Source organism: Porites lutea, chromosome 9, assembly GCF_958299795.1.
Source record: "Porites lutea chromosome 9, jaPorLute2.1, whole genome shotgun sequence".
NCBI lineage: Eukaryota > Metazoa > Cnidaria > Anthozoa > Scleractinia > Poritidae > Porites > Porites lutea.
In genome coordinates this window covers 9210288-9233408 of record NC_133209.1, presented here as the reverse complement: position 1 = coordinate 9233408, position 23121 = coordinate 9210288, and the positions used below count along the sequence as shown (strand labels likewise).

Genomic DNA, 23121 nt, shown 5'->3' with positions numbered 1-23121 from the left:
TTTTACAGAAATGCATTAACCCTATTAAGAAAAAGGGCTTGATCTAATGTAAACTCTACTGTGATACAGAAAGATTTTTATAGTTTACTGAACCAGATTTAACGATCAGAAAAGCTCCCAAGCACGATATACACGCCTGTTCGGAGTTGGTTTCTGTAAGCTTAACATAGTAAAACAACTATGAAGTTTGAAGAAGAACTATTGCATGCACACATACAAAAGAATGACACGTACCTTTTGAACAAGTTTGTAGTCTAAACTCTATCAGAGATAAGGGCGAAAATATTTGTTAAAAAAAGCTGGACTGCTTCGTACAAAAAAGCAGCTTTTGTTTTCTTCAGATCTGCGTAGTTTGTTTGTTTGCGCGGGCGGAGAGAGTTTGCAGCCGCGACAATTTCGCGCCAAAAACAGGGTGCCTTGCTTGGGTTCAGTCTTCCATCGTCCAGTTGTTGAGTCACTGTTTTGCGTCGCTATCATTTATTCATCGTATTTTAATCGATCAAGGGGAAAATGATCCACTCAAGATAAGACAAAAACAAAACTCACTTAATTCACCTCGAAAAAGTACATATTCCAGAACATTTTCAAAAATAATAATAAACACCAGTTACAATGATTACCAGCCTGTGTTCGGTATTGTCGTATAAATATCTTTAAAACAGTATTCAAATACTGCTTTTTAATTTCCTTTCTTAAAATCAGTTTCGACATAAGTGTTTGTAGAAGTAATTCATTGCATATTTGCTCTCACCCTTGACACCATTCAAAAGTGTTGTAAAAGTGTAGCGGTCGTATTTGACTTCATTTTTGACTAGTATCAAAGGTGTAGTCACAGCCACTACTCTTTTGACTTTATCTTTGACGTGCGTCAAAGGTAAAGTCAAAGTTACCAGCAAATTTGACAACGCCTTTGATAAGGGTTAAAGGAATAGCAAAGCATTGATGCATTTGACTTGATCTTTGACGCACGTCAAAGGAGAAGTCAAAGTTGTTACCAATTTGACTTCACCTTTACCGAGGTCAAAGGAGTAAGCACAGAGGTTATATATTTGGCGACATCTTTGACGCGCGTCAAAGGTGACGTCAAAGCCAATACCATATTTGATTTAACTTTTGACGCGTGTCAAAAGTGTCGTAAATCCAATTTTTCGTCCCGTGGCACTCCCCATTTGAGCCCCAATTTGGCCTGCAGATGGGGGAGGGAAATATCTAAGTATCGTAACTGTATATCAGTAGGTTCCACGAGGAGTTCTACAAGTGGCTTCCACTCCATTCAATCCTATACCATTTTTTTATACAAGGTCACGGGTATTCATTACAAATGGATTTTCTTCATAGTAAAGACATATTTACCACAAATGAAGAGTGTGATTTTACAATTTTTTTCACCTATATTTTTATATATACAGTTAGTAAATATTTTTGAGCGAGAGTCCAACAAGGACGCAGTTACTCACAGGGTTCTATTAAGACAAGAACGTAAAGAAACAAGAACATCAACTAAATGAACAAGTAAAACTTGTGTACATAGTAAAATAAAAGGTGCCCAGGTCATTCTTCTTTATATATGATATTAAAATTGCGCACGCGCACGCATGATATAAGGACACGTGCACGTGTAGGGGACATTTTATAGGCAATGAGCATTAGTAAGTCAGTCTAAGAATTGTGCTTCGTCTCGAAGTCTTTAGTCTTTGTTCACAGAACACCTTTGATGTCACCTTTTAATGTCTCATGTCTTGACGGGTCATGCAGTAGCTGCTCGGACGAGGAGTCACCAATGGTGCCTGAACCTGACCCCAAACAATGCTAAAACAACTGAACGAATGACGTCATTGTTTCCTACGACCAATTAGGAGAGACCTTCAGATATGCTGAAGAAAATATGTCAAAGAAGCTAGTCTTGTTAGCAAGAAATAGCAATGTTACCATACAGCATATGCTAGTTCAACAGACTTACTCTATCAAGATCCCTCCAAGTTCTTCTGTTTACTGGTTCCAATAAATTACTGGCCACTTCTACGTAGTTTTGAAAATCTTCTTTTGAACTAACGTTACCGAATCTAGCATTATACTCAGCTGTTTGAGAAAGTATATCCATTGCTATAACTAAGTCTCCCCCATAGATCTTTGCCGGTCTTGAGGAACTGTCATTTCTTGGCTGTGTAACATTGGATAGCTTTGAAAGTACTTGTCCAACATTTAGGTCTGAATGGAGGCCACCTAAACTTGCGTGCATCTAAACAAAAAGGGCAGTTGAAAATGAGGTTTTGGTTTAAGAAGTCTTATAGTCAGGGTGAGGTTTTGGTTTCAAAAGTCTTATAGTCAGGGAGCAGAGACTGAAAGATACAAGTTTTGTTCAACCATCGCTACAGAAAAAGTCTGACACTTAATTCTGTTAGAGAAATACCTCCTGTTTAATGCTAGACAGTTCGAAGAGTTGAAATGTGGTATACGTTTTCGAATTACAAGGCTTTTTTGTCACGAGATGTACAGATCTGCATGGAAACAAGGCGAGATCTAAATTGACTTTAAGCACGCAATCAATGAGTAAAAAGCGATTAAAACTGATGGAAACTTCACAAACAAGTAGTTAGATTTGAAACATACGACCAGGCCATGATGAGGAGTGTCACGTGACTGATCACGTAAGCATTTTTGTTTGATGTCATGAGAAAATACTAAGTCCTTCAATTTCTCAGGTATCCTTTTTGCGATTATAGCGGTTACTTCAGTACATTGATTGAATTTGCACCGGAGACAGGCTTTTTGACATTATTATCTTTAACATTATTTTTAGCTTGTTGAAGCTGCCATGAACACGATGTAAAGCAAAAGAGAGGTATATTTTAGGTCACATATCAATGAGACCTAAACATGGAAAACAAATAAATCTACAGAATGTTTCGACCTAAACTTTAAATAGCTTGGATGAAACAAAAATCTTCATATCTTTTTTTGTTTTGTTTTATGTGTTTTGTATGTATAGTTCAGAAAAGAGGGAGGAGTATGGGCATATGGTTAATCTTTTTCTGCAATTCGTCAAGGCTGAGAGAACTGGTAATTGGGAATTACATATGTTAAGTGTTTCAGCTATGGTGCCATAGTCCTTTGTCATGGACAGGCCAAATTACGCGCGCTGGCTCCCTGTGTATATAATGGACATGAGGCAGTTTGCAACTAAGCATCCGGAAGTTCATCACGAATTTGTGAATCTCAATCGCGCAGTTAGTCGCTCCAGGGCGCCTTTTGCCCAGATGTGGACAGAACGGACATGGCACTGGAACAATCCGTAAATGCGGACTCTAAGAATTGGTATTTCCCAGAACCATGTGCACTAAATCGATGGTTCATCACTACTCATGAGCGTGCGTCAGTTACTCCAGCTCTGAAAGATATGTTTTCGCAAGAGCGCACCCGCGTAGATATACACAAAGAGGCTGCCGCGAAAACGGGTAGCACGCGATTAGGCTGATGTTCAGAAGCTTATCTCTCGCTTTACAAGCGATCTGATGAGTAATCCTTTCACGTAAGAAACTGTGTCGTTAATCAACTTCGCTACTGGTGTCGTCTTGCCCATCGACATCGCTGATGGTTTTGAGAAGTACTGAAAAGTGACGCAGTTATATGAACACATTTGTAGAACAACGGTTGAACACTAAGCAAATGAGTTTCTGGGAGCCGATCCCAAAGCTCAAGGTGAAAACCTATCCCGTTCTCCCTGGCACGCCAAGATGGCAGCTTAAAAAGGAGGCAAAAAGCGCCCTGGCAGCTCTCATTGAAGCCAACCTGAACGTTTGCGCACGACTCCAACCTTTCCCACGAAACACCATTCATCTCACCGATAGCATGGCTTTAGGTCAAGTACTGAAATCAGCAGGGAGGTAGTACGTTCGGCGAACTCGCATCAAAGTATTTCAAGGTCATTACTACATCGCTTTCCAACTGCAAAGAAGTTCACATTGTCTTCAACCAATACTGGGATGTATCGAAAAAGGCAGGAGAATGTGAACGCAAAGGTTCTCTGTGCGCGTCGTTGGAGGTCAAGATCCATGGACAATCTACTTCCGTACCAAAACAGTGGGTAAAGTTTATTCCTTATCCGCAGAACATGATAAATCTATGTGAATTTCTGTCAGAGTCGTTTCCCAACTTGGGAAGACAGCAGCTTCCTCCAGAGAAGACCCTTGTCATCCGTGGAGGATTCAAAAATGCCAGGCGGGGAGTGATTGGCAAATGCGGCCACTGCGAACATGTCAACGATCTGGAATCAGACTACAAAGAAGCAGATACTAGGTGAGGATCATAGTTTTTGAAGTGCCTCTGTAATGAATGAGGCTGAGTATCTTATGAAGAATTATGGAGATCGAGGAGGGTGTTATCCGTCGACGCCGTAGGCCGAGGCGGAGATCAACATAATTCTTCATATCATACGCAAGTCGTATTCAATAACTGTTTTATTATTCATTCAAAATAATTCCTAGTTTAAAAACATAGCTAAAAGATGCTTACCTCCATCGATCCATCGATGTTCAGTTCTTCTTCGATAGTGTACGTTTATGTTTGTCCAGCTCCGCAAATATTCTCCAAATAGCAGATGTCGCCCTTCGAGTTGTCCTCTTGCTGTTCTTGCCATGTTTTTAGCTATTTTTTCGCCTAGTTCTTACTTCTGAAACGAGTGAAATGTCCGCCATTTTTTTTCAAGTTCACAACCAAAACAACTCAACCTCGTCTCCAGGTCTTCTCGGTTAGCAGTGCCTTAACCTGCGAAAACGCTGCATTTTTGACGTCATTTCCTCGTTAAAGTCAAAATTGTTCCAAATTTGGTCATCAGTAACTGGTTATGGTGAATTTAACGTGTGCTTTTAGCCAATCAGAATCGGGGAAATATTTTGAATGAATAATAACATCATATAAAATTGCATGAGAGCCGTAGTTGACGCTGTTTAATTGCATTGTTATTCCCCAGGTTGCAGCTGCATGCCAAGTACTCTACGGATACCTTTCAAGAGGGTAGCACTGTCTTACAATCACCAGACAAGGATGTTCTCATTCTTAGTGTAGCCCATATTTCTGATATCACCTGCGCTGAATTTTGGTTCAAAACTGACGTGAAAGATCGCGTCGGTTATGTTCCAGTCTATGCAATGTCGAAAGAGCTAGGCGAAAAGGTCCCGCGCCCTTCTGGCTTTCCACGCCATTACTGGCTGCGACTCACTGGCTGAGCCCTTGCCGGAATTGGTTAGAAGAAGGGATGGGAGGTACTGTCAAGAACCGAACAGCATCAAGATAGTCCAGGTCTTCTCGGTTCCCAGCCAAATCTAAGTAATCATGTAGTTTTGCCAAAAGTGAATCTTTCATCTGTGATCTGAACCCAAGCTCTAGGATGAAGCCACGCGCTGTGGATGAATTGAAATATTTTCTGTTCTGTCAGAAAAAGCAAAAAGAAAAAAAAAAGAAGAAGAACTGCTCCCGACTACATGCCTGTAAATATCGACCAGAGGAGATAAAAATAAAATTTTTGGAAAATCCCCAAAAAATTATGTAGACTACCCTAGGTATTCTAGTTATAAAAATATAAATTTTAGTTTCATCGGATAAATATTTTGGTGATACGGCGAATGTTAATTTCGGGCGATCGACGGCTTCCGCCAGACGCTTTTTCGGGCCTTTAGACCGGCCTACGAAAAGACCACGATTTGAATCGAATTCAAATATCATTCAACCCAAAAAGTTTCTTATCATATTAAACGGGTTTTAATACAAATTTTGAGTGGTAATGTTCTTGAATTGATTGCAACTAGAATATTTTATGAATTTTTAAATATTTACAAAAGTTTAAGGATTTTACGCGAGCAAAATATTGTCAAATTTCAAAGGCCTAAAATCACATCCGATACATGATTTCAAAAGAAAAAGACATTACACATTAAAAAGCAATCTCTAGGCTTTCAAAATATGCTTTCAAAACTCTGGGCAACATATGAAATGAATTTTTGGGAACGCAAAATTCACGGAGCATTTAAGTGTAATCTGACCTTTCTGACTTGACAGATAAGAAGTTTGGCGCGACACAAATCAATCCTCCAACAAATGTTTCAGCCAAAATACGTTAAATTTAAGCAATCTCAAGTCCCACAGTGATACATAGACGCTTCATATATATTAGGTGAAACGTTTCATAACATTTTGTCAGCTGTGAATGAAAAACTCTTATCCTGGCCTTCAGGTGCCGTATTTGAACTCGCCTCGCCAATGTAAACATTTGGGTCAAGTTCCGATCACGAAACGGCGAAGTTTTCGAAATCTACACCAAATATCAATCCTTTCTAGTATATAATCAGGTCTACAATTTATTTTTTGTACCTTGTGTCCTTGTTTGACTTCATTTCTGCGATAAAACTGAGACAAACCACTGCGAAATTCCCGCTCGCTCGACATGACACGTGTCACGTGAAAGAGCCGTTTTAGACTCGATTACGTTACGAAAACATGACACAGCGATTATTTCTGATTTGTGCGAAAACAAAATTCCATCTCTAACCTACATGTTATAGCTATGCCATTGAATGAGCAGATAATCTCAATTTTTTTTCTTACGATGCAGTTTTGCCGATCGCAGGCTTGTGATTCCCGAGCGTGTCTATTCAACCGCGAAATGCAAATATTTAAACGTGTTCTCTCTTGTTGTTTGTTTTGGTTCAACACTTTTCCCCCGTCCTGATAGATCTGTCAGCTTAGGAAAAAACCTAATGCGTTTCGCAGTAATTCTGCAACATGCCATCTAATATGGCCCATCATGCACAAAGGGCTTATAATTACAAGTAAAAAAAGCACGAGTTGTATCTTGCGCTTGCGATACCAATCTTTGTTAGTGCACTCTCGGTCTAAGCTAGTACACGTCTACTTGCTATTGTACGACGATATTAACAGCGTGCAAATATGGACACCTAGTTTTAGGCGACTTTGGTACATAACATACACAGGAAACTTTTTGTAATTCCCAAACTGGGAAAATGTTGGGGATTTTTCCCATTATTGGGAAATTTTTGGGACAACATTTTCCTCTCATGGGAAATGATTGGTAAAAGTTTGGGTTTATTTTCCCCAATGCTGGGTTCACTTTGGGAAATGAAGCGAAATATTTTTTTCAAATACCAATGTTGGGAATCCAATGGGTTTTCTCCCCAGAATATGGGAAAATGATGGGACTATTTTTTCACAAGTTGGGAAATATTTCAACATGTTATTCCCAATTTTGGGAAATGCAAGGGACAAGAAATCCCCACCTTGGGAAAGGGTTGGTTAAAGTTAGGGTTACCTTTTCCCGATGCCGTGTTTAGTTTGAGAAAATATGCAATATAGATTCCAAGATCCCAACATTGGGAAACCAATGGGTTTATTTCCCAAAATATGGGAAAATAATGGGGCTATTTTTCCACAAGTTGGGAAATATTGCAACATGTTATTCCCAATTTTGGAGAATGAAAGGGACAAGAAATCCCCACCTTGGAAAAGGATTTGATTGAATCTAGATTTGTTATTCTTATGACTATTATATTGGGTGGGAAAGTATACAGTAATCTTGTGTTAGCATTACAGTGTAAGGGTTAGGCCAATAATTATATTCTTTTATGGGAAATATTGAATAAATTCCAATCCAAAAACAGAAAAGGATTAAGAATAATATTTTTCATACACATAATGTTTGGTAACTAGTAAATCTTCCCAAATGTTGAGTTTAGTTTTGAAAGAAATGACAGATTGCTCTTGAAATACCAACATACATAGTGTACAAATAATGTTTAAAAAGTTTAATTTTCCAAACATCATATCTGCTAAGTTTTGAACAAAACAGTTTAAGTTTCATTGGCTTATTTGAAAACCAAAATAATGGTAATTCAGTGCACGTACTTGATCGCATGCGGCCGCTTCAATATAATTAACTATGAATGATCCCACTAGGCGCATAACTCTTCTCGATATCAAGGTGTCTTCTGTTGAGAGCTGAAATTTGCCCAATTACTCGAGTCCAATCTGATTAATGAGATTGCTTCGCATGGAGTTTTCGGCAAACTACATTTTTCGCTGCATCTGTGAATAGGCCCGCTGCCTTTTTTCAAAGGTTCCCTCGCCTGGGAGAACAATGCAATATTTTCTTCTCACTGCTTTACTCTTCGCGAGCGTCGGCATAGTGCATTTAACTCTGAAACGGACCACAAGTTAAAGCTTTCAAAGACAGAGAATCTTCTCCATCGTGCCGTCGAATTGCCGCCATGTTTGGTACTTGAACTGGCGTCCAGGCCTCCGCTTAGTGACGCGCGATCACGTGCGGCTTTTGAACCAATAGAAATGTGTACAAGATCAGTTTTCTTGGTTCAAATCTTTAGGCGGACTTCTGTGCAGTACAACAGTGGTTTGCAAACGGATTGTCTTTATAATGAATGCATCCAAAGATTTTAACGCAAAATATTCACTTGTGAGGTTTGCTTACATTTGTCTTGTTTCAAAATCGTCTTCTATTAAACAATGACTCAGCTGGATCGCGCATTAAAGAGGAAGGTACGTGTGGAAACTCGTGTTTGGTTGCTCCGTTGAGATCGTACGAGGCTCGATCGTCTCTTGTCGGGTGCTATTTGTTCGTTTTCATAGATGAAGTTTCCACCTTTTTTGTTCCTACAGATGACTGGGGTCTTTGCTGAAAATCGTCCACGGAATCCTTTAGAATAATCATATTCTGGCGGAATATTGAAATCGAAGACTTCGATGTATTATAGGAAATATAAGAATGTTCTGACATGTTCGCTATGTAAAAACTATACAAGAGACTGGTTCATTTATTATAATTATGACTTGACGCTGTTTTTTCCCGGGTAGGACTTAGCTATAACTAAATACTATAGTGGTTCTGATATAAATGTTGCTCTTAACCATGAAAATGAAGTTATTTAAGGGACATTTGATGTGTTCATAAAGGAATTGAGCTGTTTGATGAATGTACGGAATAGCCTTCGACAATATGACTCTGCATAACGGCATTGCCGCTCTATGATTGATGAATGAACTTAAGTTAAACAGTTTAATATATTTTTATGATACGTTTTTTAATAATATTGTACTTTTTGGACGATATTTACATATAAAGAGATACAGATTAAATACCTGTTTAGTAACAATCAACCAGTTTGAATTGACACCTGCATTGTCATCTAAAATAAATGTTACTGTAAACCATTTTAATATTGTCGAACCTTTATTTTGCGTTTTACAACTGGACCAATATTTTTAAAGGCTGCTTGATTGATTACAATGACATTCTGGACCAAAAAAATCCCATAATTCAGGAAATATGTAGGCCAATGTCATTCCACTATTGAAGATCAACTGAGGCAATAAAAACCCATCTTTGGAGTATTACTATCCCAATACATTCCCATACCTCGGGTTTAAATTGATCCAATACTATCCCTTTAACGGGATAAAAGTGGACCAACTTTATACCACTAATTGGGGATTACCTGGGGCAGTGAAAACCCATGGTTGGGGTATTACTGTTCCAATAAAATCCGTACATTGGGTTTCAGATGGCCCAGTATTAACCCACTATTGGGGTTCAACTGGGACAATTGATTCACATTTTTGGGGTTTTTGTGGGTTGGTAAAATCCCATTAATGGGATAAATATGGGACGCGAAAACTCCATTCGTGGGTTAAAGTTGGTACACTAAAATCCCAATTCGCGGGTTTTTATTGGGTTTACTTGAACCCAATACTGGTTTTGGTAGCATTTTCCCAATTTGGGAAATTACAACCAAAACCCAAGAAAACCCCATGAATTTCCTGTTTTTTTCCCACTTTGGGAATCATCAAAAATTCTCTGTGATAACATAACATAAAACTTTATTTATACTCGAATTTTAGAGTAGCTAACAAGCTAATATCTTCGAGCTGACACTACACAAAAACTATATAGAAAAAATATATATACATTGAATGCAACGAAAGAAAACATTATTTACAATTCACAATTTTAAGTTTAAGAATGTCAGGCCAAAAGAATCTACATGAAGGTAACATCCTGTATTTTAGTTTTAAAGTCTGCAAAAAAACTGGTACGAAAAAAGTCCGGCAGTGCATTCCACTGCTTAGCTGAAAAGTAAGAAAAGGAGTTAAGACCATAGGTAGTTGTTTTAGGTTTTATTTAGTGAAAGAATGTAGTTGCCACGAAGATCATAGGAAGAGGACCGGAGTGAAAACATATTCTTCATATAAGCAGGAAAATGAGTGAAAAACAAACTCTTATATAACAGAATGACGAAATTTTGAATGCGTTTGTTAAACAAAGAAGTAGAGCTGACTTTTGAGAGTAGAGTGTTGTATGGAGACGAGTAATCTACAAGTATAAATCTAAGTATTCTTTTATTTAAAGCTTCAAGCTTATCCGCATCGCGCGCTCCACAAAAGTGCCAGACAGAGGAGAAATAATAAAAGTGATGTAAAACATACGCTTTGTAAAGTTTGAATAAGATTTCCTTGCGTATGAGTTTTCTAAAGCGCAACATAACATTAAATTGATTATTATTCTTTTTGCATAGATTTGATATATGTTTAGAAAAATTCAGTTTATTATCTATTTCCATTCCAAAAATCTCTAACGTGTCCTTTACTGGGAAGGAAAAACCATACTCCGTATCACCGAGGATTAGACACTGGTGCTTGCTCTCATTAACTAACATCCCATTTTCATAGTACCACTGATTGGCCACGCCAACATCATGAGATACGCATGCATCCAGAACTGCCGGATCGACGTGGGAGTAGTATACCTGATGATCATCCGCATAAGCGTTCAACTTGGCCTTCTTGACGTGGAAGAAAAGATCGTTTATGAAAATGTTGAATAGCATAGGACCTAGCATACTCCCCTGCGGGACCCCACGCTTGACGCTTTCCCAGGTTGAAAAGGTGTCTCCAACTTTAACTCTCTGAGTTCTACTAGAGAGATAGTTCCTAATTAGGGCACAACTTTTGTCGTCCATACCATAGGCCCTCAGTTTCGAAAGGAGGAGTGGATACTGAATAACATCAAACGCTTTGGAGAGATCCATAGAAACTACCACAACAAGCTCCCCCCTGTCACGCATCATTCTCCAGTCCTCCGTCAACCTTAGCAAAGAGGTCTCGCAACTATAAAACTTTCTATAAGCGCTTATGAAGTCTGATAAGAGTCCATTGTAAAATTCATACATCTGCCCCGATAGAAGCCTTTCAAAAATATTGTTTAGAGCAGGGAGCACAGTTACGGGCCTATGGTTGATCTTTCAAAACTCGTCGTCTTTTTTGTACAAAGGAGTAACCATGCCCATCTTCCAGCTAGCAGGATAACAGCAATGTTCAATGTAACAGTTAATTATACTTGTCATAGGCCGCGCAATAACAGCTGCCGCTTCTTTAATCAACTTTGGTGGGATCATATCGTGAGCAGGTGACTTACGCACATTGATCTCTTTTAGTAATAGCTCAACCTGGGTTTCACTTGCGCGATGAAAACTGAAGCAAGCTGGAGCACTAGAGTCCCTGTGTTCATGGATTGCTTTGATGCTGGGATGATTGCATAATCCTCACCGTAATCCTCTACTCGTATTTCAGGCATGCTGTCAGCAATGTGAACAAAGTAGTCATTAAGCAGATTGGCAATCTCTTTTTTGTCACTAATAGTCCTGTCATTTTCTTTCAAGATAATGTCATTGGCTTGCTTACTTTTAGTATGCAAAAAGGGGCGGAAAGTAGACCAGAATTCGCGCGGGTGTTCGGTGTCTGCTGTTTTCCTCGCGAAGTGTTGTTTTATTGCTTTTCGCCTAAGAGAGGTGCAGGTATTACGTTTAGTTTTGTATGCCTCGTAATTTGCATTAGTACGATTGCGCGTGAATTTTTTGCCCAGTTTGTTGCGATGCCTGATCGCCCTCCTCCATTGTTTCGTCATATAGGGCACCTGATTACCACGTATCATTGTTTGCTTGATAGGTGCGTGTTCATTGAGAACACTTAATAACAATTGCTCAAAAGCATAAAGCTTATCATCAAGTTCATCAAACAAATCAATTATGTGGAAAGGCAGAATTTGCATATCATGCACAAAGTTCTCTCGACTGAAGTTTTTCAGACTACGAAAACAAATCTTGCGAGATCGAGTCCTTGGTACTGATGATCGCCGGATAGTATAAACTAACGAATGATCACTAAGTTGCGTGTCTACCACGCCTGCTGTTAAGACCTTTTTCTTGTCATTCGTCAGGATTAGTACAAGTACCAAATACACGAGCACAGAGTCAGGTGCGCATCGGGGGTGCAACACCGCCGGAAGGCTAGGTACGTTTTACTGAAATCTCACTTTACGCTTAGGTTAAGCTGTCCACCAATTGCACTTTTTTAGTCATAAGGTGAAATGAGCGCAGCGTCGACCTCAATTTTTTCAGTTGTTAATGTCACGTGTTATCGACGTAAAATATGGTTGCTTTACCTTTTTATTTTGCAATTTATTAAGCGGGCGCTGTTTGGCTTAGCCTGCGTGGCATGCTAGGCGCGCGAGGGGAACACGCGTCTTCGACATTTCTTCTGACTCTGTTGTCATGAGGTGTATAAAGGATTCGAAAAAATGAAAATTTAAAAGCTCTCGTGAACTCACCTTTTTTTGCACCTCGTTCAGGAGCACATGACTACCTTGTTGCTTTTAAGTTTAATAAAGAGCAAAAATTACACTTTTTGTAGTTTTTTGGTCTCGTGACGTCCACTATTATAACCTGATCATATGTTCGACATCTAACTACTTGTTTGCGAGGTATCCATCAGTTCAAGCGCTGTTCACTCATAAATTGCGTGCTTAAAGGTTAATGTAGATCTCAGCCACGTTTCCATGCATTGCTGTAGATCCCTCTACAAAAAAGACTTGTAATTCGAAACATATACCACATTTCAACTCCCCGAAATATCTTGCATTAAACGGAAGGTCTTTCTGTACCAGAATTACGTCTCAGACTTTTTATGTGGCGATTGTTGAACGAAATTCGCATTTTTCGGTCTCTCCTCCCTGACAATTACTTTTAAGGCCTCGTCCATAGAAATCCAGACAGGCAGAAACCGAATAATACAATGAATTTGAGAATATCCGATTTGTGGGCAAAATGAACCGGTTTGCTGCCTACATTTCACAAATAATCAAGCAAACTGTTCTCGAAATACACAAAGAAGGTGATGAAGTTTGGTTTGGAAGTTTTAACAAGTAAAGCTTTGTCTTTTTGACTTAATTGAATTTATCGATGAAATTGGTGAAAAAGTTTTTTTGTTTACAAATGAAAATTAAGGTTAAGTCTTGCGTTACTGTATTTAGTTGACTTGTTCATAAATAAGCTTAAAACTAAATTTAATAATCTTTTTTTTACAGAATGGTTTTAAATAAAAAAAAGAATTGACAACTTGTTTTTAAGAAATTTTCCCGCAAGAGCTAAACAAATGCCTTCAAAAGTTTTGTCGGCAAGAAAAAGCGACGGCCGCGGCCGTTCGGTCATTGCGCGCAAAAATTGTAATCGTTGGCAACAGTAAATGAGTTAAAAATCATCATTTTTGTGCTCAATTATCTCACTGTTTCTCGACGATTACACTGTACATAACAATTATTTACCTCAGTGTCGGTGGCTAGTGGTGGTATTTACTTCGCCACGAAGCGGCTCGGGATATATCCACACACACTAGCCACCTCCACTTCCGTGAATAATTGTTATGTACAGTGTAATCGTCGACAAGAATCTGCAAATCTGACGCATCCAAAAAAAGGCATAACAATTAAAACAAAGCATGTGGAGAGTAGAGTTTCGATTATCCACATGTGGGTTTACTCAGTTTCGTGTCGGGACGGAACGTCCTCGTGTAAAATAAAGAAGAAGAAGGAAAGAAAAAGAAAGGATTCGTTTTGACGAAGGCTTATAAGCTATTGTACAATGGTGCCATCCGACTCTAGATTTCCGAGTATAATTCATTTTACAGACAAGCCAGGTCGGGCTTTCTCCCGAAGATTCCAATAATGAATTCATTATTCAAAAGTTGAATCCGTTAGTAGTTGTAGATTTCAGATTTATCTCTGCATTATTACATGCGTAATGAACCGTGAAATCACACGCGCGGCAGTTATAAGAGGGTCTGGATGGGGTTACCTGACAACTGACAAATGGCCAAAATTTTAATTGACAATTGCCGAAAATTTAACTGGCTACTGACATTTGCCTTGAGTTTTACTGTCAACTGACAAAGGACCTGATTGTCCCCTATTTTCTACAAACCCGTTTTTAAGGTCTTAAATAGCATTTTTCCACTCTTTTCATCAGACAAAGTGATCAAAGGTGCGTTTTTAGGGGTAATCATAGCAGCAAGACGCTTAAGGGTCATATTTCGTTAACGATTTTACTGTAAACCCATGTGTGTCATGTACTATCTGACCTATGATCTCAAATTTACGTTCCTCTGAATAGCTGCTCAGAATGAGGGCGTTACAAAGGCAATTGCAAGTTTTTACTGAGATGATTCAGAGACGGTTTTTCTTGATCTTCTCAGGATCTACGTCCCAGTATTATGCCTACCAACTTTTTCTGAGTCAAATGCGTGAGATTTTCACCTTGTCATGACCGAGATTTCCCTGAAACGTCCCGGCCAATTCCGAAAATTTCCAACGAATTTCCGAAGACGTCCGAACGTTGCCGAAAATTAAATGTCTGCAGACTGTTCCCGAAGACGTTTGAGCACTTCCGAAGCTACTTAAAAGACGACACTTTTAGCGTGCTTTGATATGATTTCGTTAGAGTCCAAAAAAGGACTATCATGTGTTAGGAACAATTTGTCCGGATTTGTGAGTCAGGCGTGAGACATTGTCCTTGATGGACCTTGATACGCGGGATCGATGTCTTTAGTCCACAGGCGTAAGACTCATGTATAATGTTTATACAATATTTTCATGGACAGGGTATAAATTTTGATTGGCTTAATGATTGGCAATGTTGGACTCTGGCCAGCAAAAACGTTCGAAAGGAGGAGAGTAATACGAGACTTGAGAAAAGGAGGGCCACTTGAAATGCTTACAGCATGTACAATAGCAAAACTGATAAAAATTAAGGTACTATTGCGTCAGTTTTCGAATTTAATGTTTAATTTACATTATATGTGCCTTTTAAGCCAAATTTCGCATCAGAAATATACAAATAAGTTTCATAGTTAATCATTAATAAACATTTAACAGACAACTGACAAAAAGCCTAAAATTCAACTGACAACTGACATTTGTACCCCCATCCAGACCCTCTTATAAAATTTCTGCCATCTCAGTTTCCCTCAATTTGACGGCGATGGGGTACGCTTGACCTGCCTTGACAGTACTATAAAAAGATAACACCTGTTTTTCCCCTTCTTTATTTCTTTCTCTCTTTTTCTTTCGGTTATGAGGTTCAGGTAATGATCGCTTGGAAAATGAGAATGCCTTCGTAACAATTTTTTTTCTATAAAGGGTTTACTGTTGTCAAGTAAGATAACTATATACCATGTTAGCAAGCTTGAGAAACTCAGAAGAAGTGCAGTCTGTAAAGTTTGATTCTCTCCATTTTCCTTCCATCGAACACTTTCGTGACGACGAGCCTACAATGAAAGAAATGTATCAATAGGAACCCCTAAGGAAAACCACTTTGGGATTGATGATAATAGTCAATCACCCTGTTTATAACAACGTAAGCTAATATATAGATTTAGCCGGGGCTCAAAACGAAGCCAGTCCCTTTCTATACTTATGATAAAACCTGACATCAAATTTAAACCAATAACATGAACTCTAAGCCAAAAAAAAAAAAATAGAAAGAAGGAGCCTTCGGCACCAGTTCATCTTTAGAGGGAGGGGCTAAATGAGTAAGAAGAAATATCCGGCAAAGAAACCTGAATAGAAAAAATTGTGAAATTGCAGGTCTCTTGATCAGTAACAGCAATTTACAGGTTACGATTCTTAAGGTAACGGGCCCCAACGAAAAGCTGTGTGTAAGCCTTTACGTTTATACAGCCTCAAAATATCTGATAGAAAGTTTAAAGGTGTATATTTTCTTTTAGGAGAGACATGAAAGCAAAGGATAACCTTTTTCGCTACCAATACCTATAATCCAATATTTCATATTTTTTTAAAAAAGAAATTTATTGACAAACTCGGGCTCGAAAAGCCGACGAGTCTGTCGTTACAATAGAGGGGAATTATCTAATATATTAGATAAGCTCACTTTTTCAGAGAGAATATGAAGGCGTAAAATAACAACTGAAAACAAACTTCATTCAAGCGGTTTCAGCTGTATTTGGGGCACGAAAAAGAGTAACGGAAAAAGAGCAACACACTGCAAAATCTTGAATGGCAAGTGATGTATAGGAAAATTAATAGTAATTCAATGGAACATGTACAAAAACGACACTTACCTTATTATAGGAAATTAACGCTCAATGAAATTAAGGTATTGGAAATTAACGCGAATTTACTGGAAAACGACTTTTGAATAAAGAAAATTAACGCGAAAGAGGAGGTAGAATTTCATAATAAAGGAAATTAACGCGATTAAGACAAAGTTGGTGGTGACAACTGGAACAAATTTGTTTCAACACTGGATGCAAAAAAATTCAAAGCTGAACAAAACTGAGCTGACATCACTTCTGACAGCGACAGCGATGAAGATGAACTCGAAATATAGTAAACCTTCACCTTAGCTTGTGTGAAAATTGCGGTTAAAATACTGGAATTTAAGAGCGCGGAAATTAACGCTCAACAAAATTAATGCGACTTAAATTAACGCGAATTTTAACGAATCGCGTTAATTTCATGGAGCGTTGATTTCCTATAATAAGACTTCCTTGAATTAGTAATTCAAGAATCATGGGGGAGTAGCCCCACTGAAGATCCAATAACTTCTGATGACTTTCGCGATCCCCCACCATGTTTTCATTTTCCAAGCAAATTTAAGTGGTCCCCTCTCTGAATCCTTCCAGTTTTCAAGCGATCCCCCCTTTTGGGTTCTCAGTTACGACTGATCCCTTATTTCGTTCTCTAAAAAATCAAGTGATCCACCCTAAAATCCTATACCAATTGCAAAACATTTTAAGAGGAGCCACCCACCGTGTGAGCACAGTCGCGGACAACACATATAAGTGAGGAAAATAACGCAAAGCAAAACTAAGACGTTATTAAACGAACTAAATGTACACGCAACTTAAATAAATAAATAATGCACGCGGCCAAAATTAAATTGCGCGCACACATGAACCAAGATACAACTGAAATAAAAATCCAAGTGATAAATAAGCAACGTAAGGACACGATGGTGCAATTTAAGCCTGGATTGCTAATATCATCTCCCTTAGGGCTGCACCATACTTCTCGACGATAAGACCATGGCGATTGACGAATTTATTAAATGAATTCTGAAGTCGATTGGTTTCAAAGCCTTTTTGTCTGAGACATAATGAAAGTCCGCGGAGTCTATTTATGAAGTCAATTTCCGGCGACATCCACGCACACCCGCGAGCTGTGATACCCTCGTTTGGATCCAACCATAGACACGTAACGAGAATATGGTTTCAAAGTGGGTGCAAACATGAACGATTGGCCGCCAAACATTTGAATTTTGAGAGGGCGCAAGACAAATGTGGGCACACCGCTCACTATAAAGAATTGACCGGAACCGGAAACCGCGCATAAAAAGTCTCTGGCATCCAGGTTAGCGATTGTCTAACAGCTTGACTGAAGCATCTGACCTTGTGTTCGCAGGGCGAAATATTCATCGCAAGTATTAGGCGTTAAGAAGAAGTAATGCAGTTTAAAACTCTAAAAATAATTCTTAAAAGTAATTGTACCGTTTCTGAGCGAAAAACATTCCTGGAAAAAAAGAAAAATATCTTGCACATTTACATAAACAATAGAAGGCAGTCAATCCCTTTTGTAAATGAAATTCATTCCTAAATTATGAGCGGAACGCGCTGATCAAAAACACGTCAACAAGAGGAGCCGATTAGTATCGGCAACTGGCGCTAATTACTATGATGGCTGTTAAACTTTAAAAGTTTGGCGGCGAAACTTGTCACCTTCACGTGAAAGTGGACCACGCGGGTCATGGAAACAACAGACAAAAATAACCTACGCAGCACGCGCGCGAACTTTAAATAGATTTTAAAAAGTTATCATGGGACACAGGGATTCGCTCTCTTAGCTCATTCTCTCTTGACAATGGAGAGTAGGTATGCTACGCCAAAAGTAACAAAATATCAAAGATGCAACTTTATAATTCAAATCCACCAATTTACAATCAAGATCTATCAAATTAACATCAATTTGCTTTATGAATGTGTCAAGATTGTAGAATTTAATTTCAATTCTCACGTGTTTCATGTCATGTATCAAGAGACACGTTTTCTAAATCAAGATGCATGTTTTTTAAATAAAGAAGGGAGACGACAATTTTTATCAGTTTTGTTTCCTATGGTGGGCCATTTGTTTCAAAATTATGACACGATATACGTGCGGTTTTTTCCCACGTATACTTGCAATCATTCCTGCTACATGATATACGTGCGTTTCTTTGTCACGTATACTTGCGTTTTATTCCCAAGTATATGACTATTTTTTATACAAACGCGCATATATATGCGCACAAAAAAGCCCATATATATGCGTTACAAACAAGCATGTGGTATATGGGGTTACAGAAAGTCGTCCTATAAGAGGCACCGAATTATACCGTCAGCAAAAAACCCCTTCATGTACGATGGAGCTGAAAAGTAGCGTCAGTTTGAATCAAGCATGGCTGCAATGGCCGCGTTATATTTCGAGCAAGATTTGGTTCTTATTCATTGCCTTCACAGTAGTGGTGGTTGTTGGCTCCCCGACAACGGATTTGTTGGAATCCGTGGATTGTCTCTTGAGACTGACTGTACGCTATTTCACAAATGCTGACCGAAACAACGATCGATTCAGTTCAGTAGAAATTAGCGTCCGACAGGTAAAACACTGCTCATAAGCACTTGATAATGTGAAACATGACCTTGAGAGTCTGCTTGAACACTGAGATTGCTTTTTCTTCTTTTCTCTCTCTCGCGCGCGAATTATCACCTTTTCACCTCCACGAACACGTTCTAAGCCTCCCAGTCTCGAAGCTTTTTATTATTTCCCTGGTATTCTCACTGACTTTAATAGCCTTCCACCTGCATCTCTTTCCTTAGTGCTCCTTCCTATGTACACCTTCGTGTCCAGGAATGTAGTCTCTGTTTCTGATATTTCAGCCGTGAATTTGATTGTAGGATGGAAGTTGTTTGCCTTTAGAAGGAATTCTTCGATTGCGTTTCTGCTTGTGACCCATACTGAAATGACGTCATCGATAAACCTTTTCCAAAAGATGGGCTTAATGCTGCTCTGTCTGAGTATTTCTTTTTCTATTTTGGCCATGAAGATGTTAGCAAAGGCTACGACCATTTTCGTGCCTATGGCTGTTCCATGGGTTTGAAGATAATCTTTCTCGTTAAATTGGAACGAGTTTTCTTGTTTAGTATCAGACTAAGCATTTCGCTTAAAAACCTTGCAGGAACTGGAGGGTTTCCTTGGGGAAATTCTTCGTATGCATGGCATACAGTGGTAATACCCTCTCGTTGTGGTATGTTTGTGTATAGGCTTGTGACGTCCATTGAAACAAGTATGGCAGTTTAATCCTCTCGATGACGCCAAGTCTGTCGTATCTTTAAGATACAAAGCTTCTAGTTGTGCTATTGGCTGAATAAGGTGGTCAACAAATGCTGAGATCCGTTCTGTAGGTCCGGAACACCCTGAGATAATAGGTCTTCCGACAGGTGTCGGTTTGTGGATTTTAGTAAGTGTGTAAAACACTGGGATTTGCGGAGGATCAGGCATATTAGGGAGAGCCATTTAGCCGCCGTTTTATCAATGTGGCCTTCTGAGAGCAGTGTTTTAATAAGTTGTTGAACCTTTTTTGGTTGTAGTTTCAACCATTGTTTTGTCTAGAGGTCGGTAGTTATTTGAATCATTAAGCAGAACCTGACCTTCGTTTAGTTTGTCTTGTCTGCTCATCAAAACGGTGGTGTTACCTTTATCAGATTTCTTAAGAATAACGCTTTTGTTGCGCGATAACTCTTTGAGAGCTTGGCGCTCTCCCGTAGATATATTATCTTTTGGCTTGTCAAATTCAATACTTGCGAGCTCTAATTTTACCTCCTCTATGAAGGTCTCCAGAGCTACAGATGGCTGGACTCCCGGGGCTGGACTGGTGGTTCCCAGTCCGACTTCACGTGGAAAGTATGAGGTTCGTTTTCTTCCCCGTGAAATAATATTGTTGTCTTATTAGTCTTGCAAATTGATTGAAATCCGCGAGGAGCTAACGCCTGATAAGATTTTCTTTTGTCGCGGGTTTAGGGATAAACTTTAGACGACGCGATAGTAGAGTAAATTTGCTCATCTGTCAGTTGTTCATTTGACAGGTTTTTGACGTACTGTTTGCGTGACTCAATGGCATTACAAAAGCGCTTTTTGTCTTTGATTTTTCTCCGCTCTTTTCTTTCGCGGTTTTGGCCGCTTTGTTATCTCTGCGGTTTGCTTTCCCTTTTCCCCTTACTTCTAAGGAGTCTTATAAGAGACAAGAGTAAGATTCACTTTGTTTATTCGCACACACTGTTCTAACAATACATCGACTTCGCCAATCTTGGTCTTCAATTCTTCGGCTAGCTCGTTTACATTGTCATCTTTGTTGACAGTTTTCTTTCTAGCCGGTGATTGCGTTTTCTGGTGAGATGTTTGCTTAGTAACAGTATTCCGCAAGCTTGTTTCTTTTATCGTTCTGCGCGCCTGTGGTGATATTTCACAAGCGCTCCTACTATACGAGAGCCTGTTCTGCCTTCTTTCTGATCGAGCCTATCTCGTTCTTAAACTGCCGCCTCAGTTCTTCGTCAGGTGTTTACACGTTTGAGGCCTCATTAGCTCGAGATGTGTTAACTCGTTCTTGTGTTGATCGAATGATTCTTCTGACAAGTTCTTCCATTCCCTATTGATCCTGGCACATTTTTCGGTTTCAGTCTCTCTCGGAAACAAAACTGATCAAAAGTTGTGTTCTCCCTTCTTTATTTAAAAAACATGTATCCTGATTTAGAAAACGTGTCTCTTAATACACGACATGAAACACGTGGGAATTAAAATTAAATTCTACAATCTTGACACATTCAAAAAGCAAACTGATGTTAATTTTATCGATCTTGAAAGTGAATTGGTGGATTTGAATTATAAAGTTGCATCTTTGATATTTTGTCACTTTTGGCGTAGCATAGAGTAGGCGTTGGAACAAAATCTCTAATTCTTTTAATTGCTCCTATCCCGGAAGCTATCTTTTTAGATAATTTATCGATGTGCGTTTGCCATGGTAGATTTTCATCAATAAATATTCCAAGCGATTTTTCTTTTTTCACTGGAACATTATCAATGGACAGCTCGTGTTGGCTCGACAAAGTACTCAATTTTTGTCTTCATCCAATTAGCATAAATTCAGTTTTAGCAGTGGTCAAAGTAAGTTTGTTGGAAATAAGCCATTTGTTTAGATTACCTGAATCGTGATTCAAATTTAACTGTATTGAACTCACATCCACATCTGCATAAGTGATATGTGTGTGTCATCAGCGTACATCCTAGGCTGGCATGAAGTTATTCAGTTTGGAAAATCGTTGATGTTAATAAGAAGTAAAAGGGGACCAAGAATTGTTCCCTGAAGTACCCCACATTTAAGTGAACAGATTCTAGAAAGGGAACAATTAACGAGGCATCGTTGTGTACAGTTTGTCAAATACGATCTAAACCAGTCGAGAGCGATGCCTTGTATTCCGTAAAGGTTCGTTTTAGATAAAAGGATATCATGATCAACAGTGTCAAATGCCTTTTTTTAAATCAAGAAAAACCACAGCATTAACATTACCACGATCGATAGTAAAGGCCCAGTTATCAGTAGCTTCAAGGAGAGCAGTTACAGTTGAGTGGAAATAGCGAAAGCCCGATTGATGTGTAGAAATGATATCTTCATTGCTCAAAAACGTATGCAGTTGGTCATAAACAATCCTTCCGAAAACTTTAGCTATAACTTTAGCTATAGTGACCGCTCCCTAACAGTGTAAGATTCTTTTTTTTTCAGCATTATATACCTCATGAGCGATATTTTTTTCAGTGCAGGATATTATCATTCCCAGTTATATCCCTGCAAGCTTTTTCCCCTCGAAATCAGTCTGCAGGATATGTTTTTCTCAAATCACCCATAACCCCTTCAAAAGTCAAATGGTCGTCCCCTAAAATCCACCAAACATTTGCTCACTTGACAGATTCCGATTTGTCAATTATTTCTAAAGCCTTTTGGAAACAATAAGGGCGAAAACTCTTTCGGGGAGAGGGGGGGGGGATTCGTTTCTACTTACTTCTACTCGGACAGTCTGTTCGGACGTAAGGTGACGTCATAACCAAATTCTCTCGCATAAATAGTTTACCAAATTTTCTAAGGTATGGAGCTCCACGGTCGCGCGCGCGCTGAGGCTCCGCTAATAATACCCCCACTTATCTCATATCATTTTCATATACAGTGGAACCCCGTTAATGCGGTCACCAATGGGTCGTAAAAAATTGACCGAATTTTCGAGGTTTTTTTGTTTTTGCAAGAAAATATATCGCCGTTTTGCCAGGCGGCCAAAATAAAGAGGCCGTAATAACAAGGTGACCGTGTTACCTATGTGGCCCCAAGGCGAGGTCTCACTGTACCAGGAGCCTGTGACCCAGTATATCTTATTTACTATTTATGGAACATGCTAGCGGAAAACACTGCAAACGACATGCAAATAAGTCTGCTATTTAGTTGAAAAACGTTCGACTTACACATTTCAAACTGTGGTGTGTGCTGATGAAAGAGTTTTGAAGTACTTCAATGAAGGCACGGTCCACAAGTGATAACACGATCAGTTAATGCGCTTTGGAAAGGTTTTTTTTTTTTTTTTTTTTTTTTTTCTATAGGTGGTTCTTGTTTGACTGTGCTA

The 23121-nt window shown here is 39.0% G+C and overlaps 1 protein-coding gene across 1 annotated transcript in view; it reads right to left on the bottom strand.

Moving 5' to 3' along the window:
* The window catches only part of LOC140948850 (adhesion G protein-coupled receptor B1-like), a 59151-nt gene that overhangs the window by 8315 nt on the left and 27715 nt on the right, over positions 1–23121 (bottom strand). Inside the window, exons 6-7 of the mRNA XM_073398120.1 lie at positions 15581–15675; positions 1961–2239 (exon numbers count right to left, since the gene is read on the bottom strand). Of these exons, the coding sequence (XP_073254221.1) occupies positions 1961–2239; positions 15581–15675 (374 nt within the window). The remainder of the gene's footprint in view (positions 1–1960; positions 2240–15580; positions 15676–23121) is intronic.